Source organism: Coturnix japonica, chromosome 3 (genome assembly GCF_001577835.2).
Source record: "Coturnix japonica isolate 7356 chromosome 3, Coturnix japonica 2.1, whole genome shotgun sequence".
In the NCBI taxonomy this organism is placed as follows: Eukaryota; Metazoa; Chordata; class Aves; order Galliformes; family Phasianidae; genus Coturnix; species Coturnix japonica.
Window position 1 is genome coordinate 79,226,069 of NC_029518.1, and position 16,182 is coordinate 79,242,250.

General features: G+C 44.1%; 1 protein-coding gene across 12 annotated transcripts in view; it reads right to left on the bottom strand.

The window, feature by feature from the left end:
- The window catches only part of LOC107312099 (E3 SUMO-protein ligase ZNF451-like), a 36,932-nt gene extending 21,871 nt beyond the window's left edge, over positions 1 to 15,061 (bottom strand). For 2 of the 12 annotated variants that reach the window (XM_032443528.1, XM_032443527.1), the window contains exons 1-4: positions 14,759 to 15,061; positions 13,936 to 14,019; positions 7,515 to 7,598; positions 6,237 to 6,362 (exon numbers count right to left, since the gene is read on the bottom strand). In XM_032443528.1, coding sequence (XP_032299419.1) covers positions 6,237 to 6,362; positions 7,515 to 7,598; positions 13,936 to 14,019; positions 14,759 to 15,046 — 582 coding nt within the window. In that variant the 5' untranslated portion in view covers positions 15,047 to 15,061. The other 10 variants (XM_015859215.2, XM_015859214.2, XM_015859216.2 and 7 more) reach the window with 9 other exon arrangements.
- Positions 15,062 to 16,182: the final 1,121 nt, after the last annotated feature.

Sequence of the window (16,182 nt, forward strand, 5' to 3'; positions counted from 1 at the left end):
TATATATATGTGTGTGTATATATATATATATATATATATATGTTGTGCTGCATACACACACACACAGATTCTGTAACCTTTGGGCTCTGCACCCATTAAGCTTCTTTCTCTGTGTCAAATATCACATGTCAAAGACTCAAAAGCATGAAAATGAAATGAAAAAAAAAACACAAAAAACACGTGCCTCACTGGAAAAATATACATATAATTACTGCTGCTATAACAAAAACACAGTATGCTATCTGTTAATGGCCAGGGCTGTTAAGCTACAGTCCAATGGCTGCCTGAGCAAGCACAGAATTATAGGGCTTGTTATAAACGTAGTTCCTGAGAAGACATCAGATCAGAGAGAAGGTCTGAAAGTACACAACAGCTACATTTGTAAATGCCTAAATATAATAATAACGCAGTCACAAATAATATGTGCATGTTGCACAGATATCCACTGCCAGCAGCTTCCTCCGTGTGAGATGAAAACTCATGGCATATTTTGCTACAGCAGCTTCCAGCATTTGGTGAGGCATGTGGGTGGTAGAGGACTGCCTCTGCCCAGAGCAGTGCATAAATCACAATATTCACCCTCCGCTCTAGTAATCTGGGTGGTACCATACAGAATAACAGCAGTGCAAATCATATGACTGAGAAGAGTATCTTCTGCTCGTGTGACAATTATATTAGTATACCTTCCAGAGTTTGGTTACCGTTACCAGTAATCAAAGAGTAATCACTGGCTCCCTTGCAAAGATGGTGCTATACCTGAAGGGCTCATCTTCAAACCTTCTTCAGCGTCACTATGAATGAAGACAGCATTATCTCACGGTACAGTGAGAAATAACAATTTCTTATTTCAACAATTTCTTATTTCTCATTTGGACTGGGGTTCTTCTGGGGAAAGCACAGAATACCCCTCTTATGGACAGAAAGCACAGCTACCAAGCTTGGCACGGAGACCTTTTAATAGAGGACATTCTGGGATACTGGAGGGAAGAACCCGCTACACAGCTGCAGGAACCCAAAGCAACTCCCTTCTTTATTCTGTACCATGCAGGAATTTGCAGACTGACTGAATACCATATGTGGTTTCAGTCAGATGGGAACATCAGAAAGGACCCTTTATCTCCTTCTAATCCAGGCACATGCAACCTGCAGCCAGGCTGTATGTTGCCTGGTACGACTCAAAACGCAGCTTGGTTCCGTCCACTGCCATCACAACAGCAGCTCTGCCCCTCCAGAATTTACTCTATCAAACAGCATTACTGTGCTCATGGTAACTATTGCTGTTTTTATGGAAATAAATAGGAGGCATTTCTTCCGGAGCAACCTACATACATGCTGCCCAACACACTTCTCTCAATGTGTCCCAGGCAAGCCAAAGGTTGGACACACATGTTATAACCAGTGATGCATCTGTAAGGGACAGTTATTCCTTTGAAGAGGGCAGGTCTAGAGCTGGATACTGGTAATTCCTCTTGTCAACTAATGCTAAACAGCTGTAGCTCCCCAGTTAAACCTGGCTCACAAGCTTGAAAAAGTTTTTGGAAAGCAATTTCATAAATTGAATTTGTTGGCTTTTTGTTTTTTAAACGGTTCCATAATGTTTGATAAAATTGACTCATTCTGGTTGAAGAGATATCAAGAGGTGATGAAGGGTGGAAAGGACCCCACAATAAAGGACATATGCATTGTATGTTGTACCGCCATCCATTGTAGGTTACCAGTACTGTGATTTGAGTCAACAGATAACACTGTTATTCTTGAAATTCTGGTTAAGCTTAACAAATGATATATACCACAGTTCTGATTGAAATGTCAAAGTGTGTGGTGTGAGTGAGATGCAGTATAGCTGCGGGGCGAGCACGGACTCCTGACCTGTGGTTCCGCCCTCCCACGAGGGAAACGGCTGGAGACGGACAAAGCAAAAGTCATATACGTTGTCTTTTCAATACGTGTTTGTTCTTGCCTTGTTGATTGTTGGCCATTGTAAAGTACATAATTGTAAGGTGCACATGTAGTTGGGTAGGAAAAGGAAAACCCACAAAGGGTAAACCACAATTAAGGTCGAGGTATTGCTACATCTACTCTAAGATAGTACCACGGCTTAAGAGTTTGATTAGATTTGATAGATTGAGTTAAAATGGTGGGGATCAGAGGGAAAAGAAATCCCTAAGCGCACACCCTTGGGATGTATACTAACACATTGTTGAGACTTTGCTGGAGAACCAGGGGGAACCCTGAGCCAGAAAACTCTGATTAAATACTGTAATCAGTGGTGGTTGGGGTTTGAGTTGGAGGATGGGGAAAAGTGGCCCTTCAATACAATACAATCTTACAGTTTATGCTATTTTTGAGAAGAGAGAGCAAATGGGATGAGGTGACTGGAAGGATATTCAGCTGCTGTTATCAGCTGACCGAAACAGAAAAACAACTGGTTCTAAGAACAGCACAAACCCTGCTTGAGGATAATTTGCGAGGAACAGATGAAGATATTAAAGACTATTTCCCATTACAAAACCCTCGCTGGGACCCAAATACAGATCATGGGAGGGAGCTTTTGGAGAGATACCGAGAATGGGTAATAAAGGGAGTAGAAAGAGCTATCCCTAGAACAGTGAACTGGTCTAAATTATTTGAAGTGAAACAGGGTCCCCAGGAGACTCCCTCGGAATTCCTTGAAAGGCTGAGGAATGTAATGAGAAAACATACCTCCCTGGATCCAAATTCAGAGGAAGGTATTCATCAGTTGGTGTCACTATTCACAGGGCAGTCTGCAGAAAACTGCAAAATCTACAAGCACCAACTAGTTTGAACTTGGAAAGTTTGCAAGAGGCTTGGAGAGTGTTTAGCAATCGGGAGGAGGTAGATAAGAGAAAGGACAGAAAGATATTGACTGCAGCTTTGCAAGAAACAAGAAAGGATGGGATGGACAGAGTGAGGAAGCCCCTGGAGAAGGACCAGTGTGCCCTCTGCAGGAAAAAGGGGCTCTGGAAAAATGAATGCTCGCTGAGAAAACAGAAAGAAAAAGGAGGGGCATGGACTAAGTTCCAAGCCCCCGTAAAGGAGGATTGACTGGAACCGGGCGAGTCTACCCTGGCGGATTCACTGGTTAAGATAAAGCTAGGGAAGAAACAGAAGAGTGTAGAATTTTTAATAGATACTGGTGCGGCTTGTTCAGTACTAAATGAAGAATTAACTCCATTAAGTAAAGAATTTATGACTGTAAAAGGGGCCACTGGTCAACCCGAAAAGGCTTACTTCCTTAAACCTCTGAAATATAAATTGGGGAAGCAGGTAGGGATACATCGATTTTTATACCTACCTGACTCACCACATCACCTCTTAGGGCGGGACCTGTTAGAACAATTTGGGGCAGAAATTCAAGTCAGGAACGATGCAGTTTAAAGTGAAGGACGATTCTTCTATTGAAGTACTTAGTTTGACATTGATAACAACCCCGGGGAATACGGGGAAGCCTGAGGAAATTAGTAATCAGGTCTACCCAGGGGTATGGGCACACATTCCTGGGAATGACAGGCTGGTGTCGACTCTGGATCCATAACTATGGACTTCTGGTAAAACCGCTCTTTGCACTTTTAAAAACTAACCTCAATACTCTCACATAGGATGGGGAGAGCAGGAGAGCCTTTAAACAGTTACAGAGTGAGCTCATGTAGGCTCCTGCCTTAGGGTTGCCGGATACAACAAAACCGTTCTGGCTGTTCTCATATGAAAAACAGGGAATAGCCTTGGGAGTTCTAGCTCAGAACTTGGGGCCCTATCGAAGGGCAGTAGCATACTTCTCCAAACAACTGGATGAAGTAAGCAAAGGGTGGCCGAGCTGCCTGAGGGATGCTGTGACAACTGCAGACAAGGTAACAGAGTGAAAAGCCCTAACACCAAATACTTCTGCACAAAAGGCAGAGATTACAGCTTAGAGCTCTAACTCGAGCATTAGAGCTGGTGGAAGGAAAAAGGATCAAATATGGACTGATTCAAAATATGCCATTAGTGTGGTACATGCCCACGGAGCAATACGGAAGGAGAGGGGACTATTATCGACACAAGGAAAAGGCATTGAACATGCCAAGGAGATTCTCAGGCTCCTGTAAGAAGTACACCAGCCAGAAAAGGTGGCTATTATGCATTGCAGAGCACACCAGAAAGGAAAGATGCCGGAAGAAGTAGGAAATGCTTTTGCAGATCGAGAGGCAAAACGAGCAGCAAGGGAGGATGATCTGATAGAACTGCATTCTGATTCCAAATGGAAAATCCAAATTGATAGTGAACCCAGGTACTCGAGGAAAGATAAAAATCTCATAGAAGATCTAGGAGGGCAAGTGGGAGAGGGAGGATGGGCCACTACCCCACAAGGTAAAATCATTATTCCCACGGCTATACTGTGGGCAGTGATAATGGCTGAACACAGAAAAACTCATTGGGGAGTGGAGGCACTGCATAAATATTTAGCCCAAAGAATAATTGCCCGGAACTTATATTCCACAATTAGGCAGGTGACACAACAATGCGAGATATGTTTACAGAATAACCCCAAGTCAGGTCATAAAGTCACCCTAGGGCAGATAGGGAAAGGGAATTACCCGGGACAACAGTGGCAAATTGATTTCTCAGAACTCCCAAGAAAAGGGGGGTTCAGATATTTATTGGTATTAACAGACACCTTTTCGGGATGGCCAGAAGCGTACCCCTGTAGGACTAACAAGGCTCGAGAGGTAACAAAGGCTCTGTTACATGAGATTATTCCGAGGTTTGGGGTCCCTGCAGCAATTTCATCAGATCGTGGCCCACACTTTAATGCTAAAGTGGTCCAACAAGTAAGTTCACTATTGGGAATTGATTGGCAGCTACCCCTTGAGCTAGGGTTGGATGCACATGTCTTTATGAAATCATACCTACTTTATACCCTAACAAGCTATAGAGTTTGATTCCGCATATCAGTGTCTAGCCCACCCTTGTGCTCAAACTGAAAGTCAGCTATGGGGTCAGGAGAGGCTGCTTAGGGCTTTTTCCATCCAAGTCTTGCTTGAATACCAACAAGCACAGAGACTGCATAAACTGTCTGTTCTACTGGAGTGTGTTGCTCATTATGCTTACACTCCACATTTCTTTCCTCCACCACATCCCAGACAGAACTTTTCCTTTTTCAATATATGACCACAGTCTTATGTCCCTCTGTCAAGCACTTCAGCAAAGAGCTTGGCTTTGGTTCTTTGAGAATCTTGCTGTAGGTTCCAGGTGCTGCTGCTAAAGGTTCTACTAAAAGCTGCCTGTTTCAAGCTAAACAAACCTGGCTCCCTCAGTTTTCCCTCATAAGGAAGTGTTTTAACTTCTGATCATTCTGATGGTCATTTAAACTTGCTCTATTTTATCAGTGTTTTTGTGTTGGTAGAAGAAGTGCCAAAGAGAGTATCAAACCTTTTCCTCTATTTACAGGCTGTGCTTCTGATAGTACTGTGCATAATTCCGTCTTAACTCTTTGCTACCAAAGCATATCGCTGGTTGACTTTGAGCCTCCTATCCACAAAGACACTTCGGGTATTTCTCAGCAAGCTGCTTCCCCAGGCCTGTGTCAACAAGGGTGTTAGTCTGCCCCAAGTGCAGGACTTTAGCACTATTCCCTGTGGAATTTCACAAGGTTCTTGTCAGTCCATTACCTTCCAGTTGTCAGAGAGCAGCCCTGCTCTTAAGCTCACTGGTAACGCAAACAAAAAAATCCATTCCTTTCAAATGACCACACTATATAATGAACAGAATCTGGCTTTGCAGTTATGCCTTTAACGTACAAATTATTATCCCATTACAACATAATACACAATACAGACATTACATGGAGCAAATAGCATTCTAAAAAACTCAGACAAGAGCAGGTACTTCACTGGATTTGCTGCATGGGTGTGATAACCAGTATTCTTTCCTTATCTAACCAGATTAACTGATGCTAAGGTCCCTCTGCTAAGTACACAAACGAGTAAACTAGTTTTTGCCCTTTGCATGAAGCTACTATATTTTCCCCATAGAAACTGCAGTGACACCAGCAAAGAGATCAGTTAAAGGTCACTGAAGAGAAGTCCATATTGTATTTCATACAATACCCCAGAAGCAAAGAATTACTTGTTTCAGGTCTGGCTCACCAATGTTTTCACTTTGTAGAGAAAACAAACACTCGCATGACTAGGAGGCCTGTATTACACACTTCTACTAATACAAAATACAAACAATACCTTAAAGGCTTTGTTTTTCTCTTCCTTTTGCTGTTTCTCTTCTTCAACGTGGCGTGCCAGGCGATCCAGGGTTGATGCAACTCTTTCTTTCTGATAGTCAACGTAATCTTTATGCTTAGAATTTCTCTACAATTGTGACGAAGAATTAGTTATTGTTAAGCTAGTAAGAGTACAGTAAAAAAGCAATGCCCGTGATGTTCATTAGGACATAATTCAGTACAGAAACTTTAATTGTAGGTTCCACAATGTTTCTTACAGTGAGAGTGGGGCAGGTCTCTTCTCACTAGTGACAAGTGACAGGACGAGGGGAAATAGCCTCAAGTTGCGCCAGGGCAAGTTTAGGTTGGATATTAGGAAGAACTTCTTTACAGAAAGGGTATTTAGGTACTGGAATAGGCTCACCAGGGAGGTGGTTGAATTGCCATCCCTGGTTGTGTTTAAGAGCCGTTTGGATGTGGTACTCAGGGATATGATTTAGTGTAGGGTTTTTAGAGTTAGGGTAATGGTTAGGCTGCGGTTGGACTTGATGATCTTCAAGGTCTTTTCCAACCTGGGTAATTCTATGATTCATAAGGGATTAGGTCGGGACACATACAGAAGATCTGCCTTTCCTTAAAACCCAGGTTTACTGTGCTAATCTTCTACTGTAACACTGCATATCATATGCCAAGAGATGGCTGCTCTCAGTTCACTCTCAGGCACTGTCCTTCTCAAGGCTCCACAGAGTAGGGCAGTTGGGGGACACATAAGCAGACAAGCCTGCTTCTGAGTGAAGCTCTTGGAGAGTTTATGTAAAAGAAAACTAAGTTAAATGCAGATCATTTAACATAACAGACAGTTTAAATTTAACTCGGAGCAAAATCCTATGGCCTATACACTGCTCCTTCAAGAAGGAAAAGGTCTCAGAGTAGACAGATACATCTACAGGCTAGAGACTGGAATTTGACTTATTTAATTCCTGAGGTGACTGCAGAAGTGATGTTTTCCTCCCCTTTTCTTTGTGACACTTGTTAAAAGCACTGAGACACAAATCAAAGCTCTAAGCTCACTTCGAGAAGGCAAGAACTATGTCTAGAAAAAAAATGAAGTGTTGGCATATTCGCCCTACACTTAACGTTAGGTTAACAGAACAGCTAGTATTAAGAAGTCTTCCATTTCTCATCACTAACAAGAAAATGCCTCTGAGAAGTTTTCCATGGGAAATGAAATATGAGACTGCAATTAGTATTATTTTTTTTTCCAACTGAAAAGTCCCAAGATAAATCACAACATACTCACACGAGCATAAGAACTGCTGTTAGGTTCCTCATCATCACTACTGACAAGATCAATGCACTCAAGTACAGGTCTTAAGGGCTCTTCCTGAAAAAAGTGTTAGAAACACACACATAGAAAAATATGAAATGGCATTCCTTGAAGGTAAAATATTGCACACATCACAGCACGTTGTTAGCTTTAACAATATCTCAAGGGGAATTCTAGCAGCAAGGCTTCAAGAGGGTGTATTAACAAAATTCCTGAAGGGAACCTCAACAGACTTCTGCAGAGAATTGGTAAAACATGCATGTCACTATCATTTGTACAAATAAATATCAACTTAATATATTAATCATAGAATCATAGAATTACCCAGGTTGGAAAAGATCTTGAAGATCATCAAGTCCAACTGCAGCCTAACCAGTACCCTAACTGTAACAACCCTCTGCTAAATCATATCCCTGAGCACCACATCCAAACGGCTCTTAAACACATCCAGGGATGGTGATTCAACCACCTCCCTGGGGGGGAGAAGGAACATGATGAAAAATAAAATAAACATCTTTAACTTCCTTAATAATGCTATACTCTTCATCTTCTAAACAATTTAAAATATACATTTCTAGTCAGAAATGCTCAACTTGTGCCAATATTTCCAACAGCACCAGGATATCAGATCATTGTCAAGAAGTGAATAGTTTTAGGTTTTACAAAGTACAGCTTCATGGTAGACTGTCGTTTTGCTCACTTTACAAAGTCAATTTTAATTTCATCTCCAAAGGAAATCAGACTCCTCAGGAACTTCAGACATTATGAAAGTGGGAGATAGTTTCATATATATTTATACGCTGAAGTCCACTACTTTCTATGCAGATATTCCACAAGCAGGTTATTTGTTGCACATATAGCAGGGGTGGTAACTTCATTTTAGGCATTAGGAATAGGCTCCCCAGGGACGTGGTTGAATCACCATCCCTAGATGTGTTTAAGAGCCATTTGGATGTGGTGCTCAGGGATATGATTTAGCAGAGGGTTGTTAGAGTTAGGGTACTATGGTTAGGCTGCGGTTGGACTTGATGATCTTTGAGATCTTTTCCAACCTGAGTGATTCTATGATTCTATGATTTTAAAAGAAAACATATTTCACTCAGTCATACTAACACAACATACTCAGAAGCACTGAGACATGTTCAAATCATTTGCCTGGCATTCATTTACAGAAGTGTGCACCTAGGCAGGCTGGTTGGGCTCCCATGTTGTGACATGGGACAAAAGGCCCTGGCTATCCAGTGCTTATCATGCTATCATGTCATCTCCATTCCTCCTAGCTAGGCATTCCTGTTCTCTTGCACATCTCAGTTCTTCCATCCCTCCATGCTGCTTCTCTGTAAGTCACTAAAATTTATGGGGTTTCACAGAATCACAGAATTGTAGGGGTTGGAAGGGACCTCTAGAGATCATCGAGTCCAACCCCCCTGCCAAAGCAGGTTCCCTACACCACGTCGCACAGGTAGGCGTCCATCCAGGCGGGTCTTGAATATCTCCAGAGAAGGAGACTCCACCACCTCCCTGGGCAGCCTGTTCCAGTGCTCCGTCACCCTCACTGTAAAGAAGTTCTTGCGCACATTCATGAGGAACTTCCTATGCTGAACTTTCATCCCATTACCCCTAGTCCTATCCCCACGCACTACTGAAAAGAGACCAGACTCACCACTATGGCTCCCACACCTCAGGTATTTATAAGCCTGGATCAAGTCCCCTCTCAGCCTTCTTTTTTCAAGGCTAAACAGACCCAGTTCCCTAAGTCTCTCCTCATAGGGGAGATGCTCCAGGCCCTTCACCATCTTAGTGGCCCTCCGCTGGACTCTTTCCAAGAGATTCCTGTCTTTTTTGTACTGGGGAGCCCAGAACCGGACACAGTATTCCAGATCAGTAAGTAAGCTTACATACACCAAACAGAAATACTCCTAGTTACTCTAATTTGCATCCATGGTCACTGCCTGGGAACTTATTCATCCTCCCTGGTAACTACATTGGCCTTGTTTTTGTGACAAATACACACAAAAGAGAAGCAAAGTTGAGTAAAAATCTCCCTGTGCTGAAAAAAGCATCCCATTCAAATCTGACAACACAGCCTTCTAGATTCTCAAAGATACCATCTAACCTCAAAGCCAATAAGCAAAACCAAGCACAAGTCTAAGCTTCTGTTGTGCAGTTGTGCTTTTCTTTTAAGCCTGTATGTGCAGTGTCATCTATGTCACGTGACAGTGTTTGACTGAACTGCAGTATTACTCATTTGACTGGGAATACTGCTGGCAGGAGCCACAGAACTGCTATATACTCCAGAGCTGTTCCTTATTTAAGTTTTCCAGGAGGACTTGAGACAGCCAGCAACTTACTGACTTCCTGAAGAGGTGCAGTACTGTATCCACCACCTCTGTCATATACTTGGCAGGGTCATGAACATCTTAAAAATGGACCAAGTAGGGCAGGCTATGAAGATTTACTGGCTCGTGAGAAGCAGCAGAGAGAACTGCGGAAGCATGCAATTCTCTCTGCAGTGTTTACTGCACTTCATTCTTTCCATTCTTCCACCTTTCAAGGCCATAAAGCTGTTCAGCTTGCCAGCATAAACAGTCCTCACTCTATCACAAGGAAGAATGAGGGATGAGACCTTGAACAGATGACAAAATTTATATGAATTAAGCTACGTTACCCCAAAAGAGTACTTTACTTTTTACAACTAATAAAAACAGTAACCAAAGTCTTTCTAACCCAAGTCGAAGAAAATAAGATGATGACCTTCATCAGAAAGACCACCAAGAGATACACATGTGTAAAAGAGCTGAGACTTGGGGCAGAGGGAGAATGTCAATCATTCTCGTGGACTCATTGTAATAACCCAGCCTTTTCTTGGACATCTAATGCATATGTAAGCAGCTTGCTCTTTAAGTATGTGCCTTTCTTGCCCTCTAGTATGCAGGCTAGGTGGGAATATCCCCCCTGCATCCAGCATGTGCACAGTGCTGATTAAACATACCTGCTTTATAACTACTCTGTGGTTACAGAGTTTGATTTCCTCATGTCACATCCTAGTTGAGCACCATGATGCAGAAGAAACTCTGCTCTCCATGATGCAGAAGAAACTCTGCTCTCCATGATGCAGAAGAAACTCTGCTCCTCTATAGAGCCAGTGCCTTGGGCATAAGCTGATCCCTATTGCTGCCAAGAAGCAGACAATGCCAGAAGGAAAATCAGAGGTCAAAACCTCTCATTTCAGTGGCCCAGAAATGAAGCCACTCTCAAGGAGGGAAATCAAGTCTAGAACTCTTCTTCCCTCAAACATTCACAGACGCCTTCCAAGAACTTCATGCAAGCAATAGCTTCAGATGGACTTTGGATATTTTTTTTAGCTTGCTTGGGGAAGTAGTGCCAGATGAAACAAATCTCTTTTTTTTTATAGACACAGAGCATTTACTACTAGAAAACATTCTCAATTAATACTCTGGTACCACATGAAGGGAAGGGTCTGAATTTAGGAATTTAGCTCTTGCTCTGTTGGCTTACCCCAGTAGATGGCAATCTCAAAATGGAAAGTTAAGAGAATTGCTTCGTATTCTTTCCAACTGGTTTAAGCAGTAAAACAGAGCAAAGTCAGTGCCAACCTAAGGACTTGATCACCATAAGAGAGTTAAGAAGCTGAGATGCGGTCAGCTCCGTCCAACTTTCTTTTACCTTCCCATGAAATGTTCTGGCATTCAAAAGCCTGAGATTATAGAAGAAAAAAAAAATGGACAAGCACTCGAGAACTAGAAATTGCAGCACCTCTAGCTCACCATACTGGCTGTTTCTAGCTATTTGTCACCCAAAAAGCTATCCAGGTTTGGCACCCAGTCTTCACATCTTATAAACAGGTCTTTCACACTCTGTATTCATCAGTGACTACAGCAGCCCACTTGTCCCAAGATATAACTTCCTGAAGGGAGGTTGTAGTGAGCTGGGGGTTGGCCTCTTCTCTCGTGTAATCAGTGATAGAACTAGAGGGAATGGTTTTAAGCTGCGCCAGGGGAGATTCAGGCTGAACATTAGGAAATATTACTTCTCAGAAAGGGTGGTCAGGCATTGGAATGCACTGCCCAGGGAGGTGGCGGAGTCACCGACCATGGGAGTGTTCAAGAAACGCTTGGATGTGGTGTTGAAGAATATGATTTAGCCAGAAAGTATTGGTAATGGTTGGACTAGATGATCTTCTAGGTCTTTTCCAACCTTGATAATTCTGTGATTCTGTGATACCAGCCCTGTACCAAGAAGCCTAAGGAGTCTTCTTGCCATACAGGTCAGCCTCTCCAGAATCCGTTAACATTGTGTCCACAAAGGGTACAAGCTATCCACATGCAAAAACTAGAAGTGAGAAAAAGGAAGAACTGTTAATTTCTGTTAGTCTTTCTTTCAGTTGGTGCTCTTGGTTCTCCACCAGCCCTTCTACATGCATGAAGGCATATTAGCTTAGTCATTCTCTGCCCACTGTTTTCTGCAAGCAAAGCTCATGCAGCTGTGCTATGCGTGAACACTTGACTATTTATAAAAAGGGCTTTCAGCTCACTGATCAATTTTCATCCAAATCAGCCAGAAGATACAGAACACTCAAAGAGAATCAATTACTTAAAAGATTCAGGAAAAATATGCATGTGTCCCTCATGCCTGAGCACCTTAACACCCATACAGAAAGGAAGCCTGTACATTGAAATTAGACTTTATCTAACACCAGGTAACACAGGTAAAAGAAATCTACTGCCACTTCTTTTTAAGTATTAAAGCCAAACCCACAGATAGATAATCCCATAGGATTATTGATCTTGGCAGCAATTAACAATTTCTTTCCCATTGGCATGACCACTATTCTGGGGAAACCAACCTTCTGCTCTTGCATATATGCCTGTCACCAAACACCATCTCATTGATGGAGGCCAGAACATTGGCAACATGAAAAACACCCAACATCCTTGGCTATTTAATAGGTGCAAGTATCTTAAGGTTATGCTGATGCGAGCCAAGTGCTGTACTGTAGCTACACAGTGCTCCACAATCTGAGAAGACTGCTGAGTTATTTCCTAACTCTTCTTGTAGTTCTGCTTTTGTGAAACCTCACCTGGAGTCCTGCATTCAGTTCTGGAGTCCCCAACACAAGGACATGGAGTTGTTGGAGCAGGTCCAGAGGAGGGCCACAAAGATGATCAGAGGGCTGGAGCACCTCCCCTACAAGGAAAGGCTGAGGGAGCTGGGACTCCTCAACCTCAAGAAGGCTCTAAGGAGATATTATAGCAGCCTTTCAGTACCGGAGGGGGGCCTACAGGAAAGCCGCAGAGGGACTTTTTATAAGGGTAGGTAGCAACAGGAAAAGAGGAAATGGCTTTAAACTGGGTATATTTCAACTAGATATTAGGAAGAAATTCTTTACTATGAGGGTGATGAGACACTGGAACAGGTTGTCCAGAGAGGTTGTGGATGCCTCCTCCCTGGAAGCATTCAAGGCCAGGCTGGATGAGGCTTGGAGCAACCTGATCTAGATGCAGATATCCCTATCTATAGCAGGGGGGTTGGAACTAGAGGATCTTAGAGGTCCCTTCCAACTCAAACCATTCCATGATTGTATGTCCCTAAACAAAGTGTTTTGGATGTCATTTTGTAGAGTTTGCAGCACTTTCATTTCATTAATTTCAGTGAGAATACTCATTAAACAAAACATTGTGCGATTGCCCAAAAAGTCATCTGTGATAATGATAAATGGATGACCTTCTCACACATCCCATTGACCACTCTGCATCCCCACTCACACTAGGTGCTGCTCCATGGAGCCAAGTGACATCACCTGCTGTTTTTACAACGTAATGGCCAAAAGCTCCTTTAACATAAACTTGTTACTTGCCACAAAAATTTCCAAATGAAACCATCTTTGACTCCAACACTAAAGCCTCAAAGATTTCACAGAATCACAGAATTACAGAGGTTGGAAAAGACCTAAAAGATCATCTAGTCCAACCCTTACCAATTCTTCCCAGCTATATCATATTCATCAACACAACATCCAAACGTTTCTTGAACACTCCCATGGTCGGTGACTCCACCACCTCCCTGGGCAGTGCATTCCAATGCCTGACTACCCTTTCTAAGAAGTAATACTTCCTAATGTTCAGCCTGAATCTGCCCTGGCGCAGCTTAAAACCATTCCCTCTAGTTCTATCATCGATTACACAAGTGAAGAGGCCAACCCCCACCTCACTACAACCTCCCAAATGAAACAAGCAATTTCCAAATGAAACAAGCTTTAATCTGAAAACTGAAGTGTTCTTCTGAAGCCACCAACATGATACTCAGAGACCACGCTGCTGAGCACACACTTACTACAGCAGGCCACACATTTCCACATTCCACATGTACTTACTCCAACAAACTCTATATCCTCTTCGCTTTCATAAGACGGCGATTTACCCTCAGAAATGTTGGTAGAGCTGCCAGACTCCATTACCTACACAGAAACAAACCAAAACACGCCTCATCATTTTACAAAATTTGCTTTAACTTCACGTTTTCTATCCCTTATCTACTTTGAGTTCGCAGCCTGCTTTCACCCACCAGGCCTCACCATACCACACAGCGCCTCACTCCAGCCCTACCACAACTACAAGAGGATAATTCTAACCTGAATGGCCTCACTCCACCCGTAGAGCCGCCCGCAAACCGCGGCCTAACCCACCAGGCCCCGCCGCCTTCCCGCAGCAGCCAGGCGCTCCCAGCGGCACGCTCCGCTCCGCACAGCCGTACTGCGCTGCCCCGCACCCCTCACATCACCCCGCACCCACTCACCTCACTCACCCCCGTCCACCCTCCACCCCTTCGCGCCGCTTCCTCTTCCCCCCGGTGCTGCTGCGACGGGAGAGAAGGGGCGGGAGCACGGCGCTGCTTGCCGGGACTTGTAGTTCTGTAGCTGCCAGTTGACAGAGCGAAACGCTTACGGCGCTTCCGGAGGGGGCCGAACACAACGAAGGTCCGCTCGGGCGAGAGGCGGCGGCGGCGGGGGGCCATGAGCGCCGCGCTGTGGCGGAGGCTCGGCCGCCGCCGGCCCCGTGTTGGGCGGCTCGGCCGCCGTTGGGCCGGGATGCCTTGTTCCCGTCGGCCCGCGCTCGTGTCGTTGTTCTGTCACCGCTGTCCCCGTTAGGAACGGTCATGGCAAGGGGGTGGAAGCGGTGTTAACCCGCAGACCTCACCTCTGGTAGTTTCCTGAAGTGCCAGTGTGCTTGGAGCTCCGTGTGCTTGTCCAGATGGTATCTGTGGTGAAAGCCTAAAAACTTGGCCTGCTGGGGCGTGTGGAAAGGCTCGCAGATGATGAGTCGCTCTACTGCTCTGTAACACTTATAATTTAACAATGATATCCCCAAATAAATGCAGCTAAAACTAATCTGTGGTTTTTGGTTTTTTTGTTTTTTGGTTTTTTTTGAACCTGCTTTCTGCCTTTTAGGTATGCAACTGTATCTGTTCTTGCACTCCTCCTTCATCCCATAGTTATTTTGAGCTACCCAGAATAAAAGTTGGCATGAATCGCCTTTGTTCAATGCACTGCCTTGGAGTAAACTGATATGAGCAATGTCACCTTGTGTGTCTACACAGAAGAGTGTCTCTCCAAATTGGAAAGATATGGATTTGAAGGGTGGGCTGCATAATGGATGAGGAACTGGTTGTAAGATCGTACCCAGAGAGTGCTGGTCAATGGCTCAACGTCTTGATGGACATTGGTGACAAGTGGTGTCCTTCAAGGGTCAGTACTGGGGCCAGTGCTCTTTACTGTCTTCACAGGTGACATCAACAGTGGGACTGAGTGCATCCTCAGCAAGTCTGCAGATGACATCAAGCTGTGTGGTGTGGTTGACACACCCGAGGGACGGGATGCCATTCATAGAGACTTCAGACAGGCTCAAAGCAGTGAGCCCAGGAGAACCTCATGAGGTTCAATAAATTAAAGTGCAGGGTCTTGCACCTGGGTAGCCCCTGCTGTCAGTACAAGTTGGGGGATGTAAGGATGGTGTGCAGCTCTACTGAAAAGGACCTGGAGGTACTGGCAGATGGGAAGCTAGAAATGAGCCAGCAATGTGTTCTTGCAGGCCAGAAAGCCAACTGTATCCTGGGCTGCATCAAATGAAGCATGGCCAGCAGGTCAGGGAGATGATGCTGCCTCTCTGCTCTGCACTGGTGAGGCCTCACCTGGAGTACCATGTCCAGATGTGGAGTCTTCAGTACAAGAGAGATATGGACCTGTTGGAGCACATCCAGAGGAGGGACACAGAAATGATGCAAGGGATGGAACAGCTCTCCTACAAGGACAGGCTGAGAGAGCTGGGGCTGTTTGGCCTGGAGAAGGCTCCAGGAAGACCTGATATCAGCCTTTCAGTATCTAAAGGTGGCCTGTAAAAGGGAAGGGGACAGACTCTTGAGCAGAGTATGTTGCGATAAGACAAGGGAACTGGTTTCAAACTAAACAAAGGGGAGAATTAGGTTGGATTAAGGAAGCATTTACAATAGAGGCTGGTGAGGCACTGGAACAGGTTGTCCGGACTTTTTAGCATTGCTTACATTATTTTCAGTACTGAATCTCCAGTAGTCTCTCTAAGTGCTATGCACTCGTATTGCTATTATG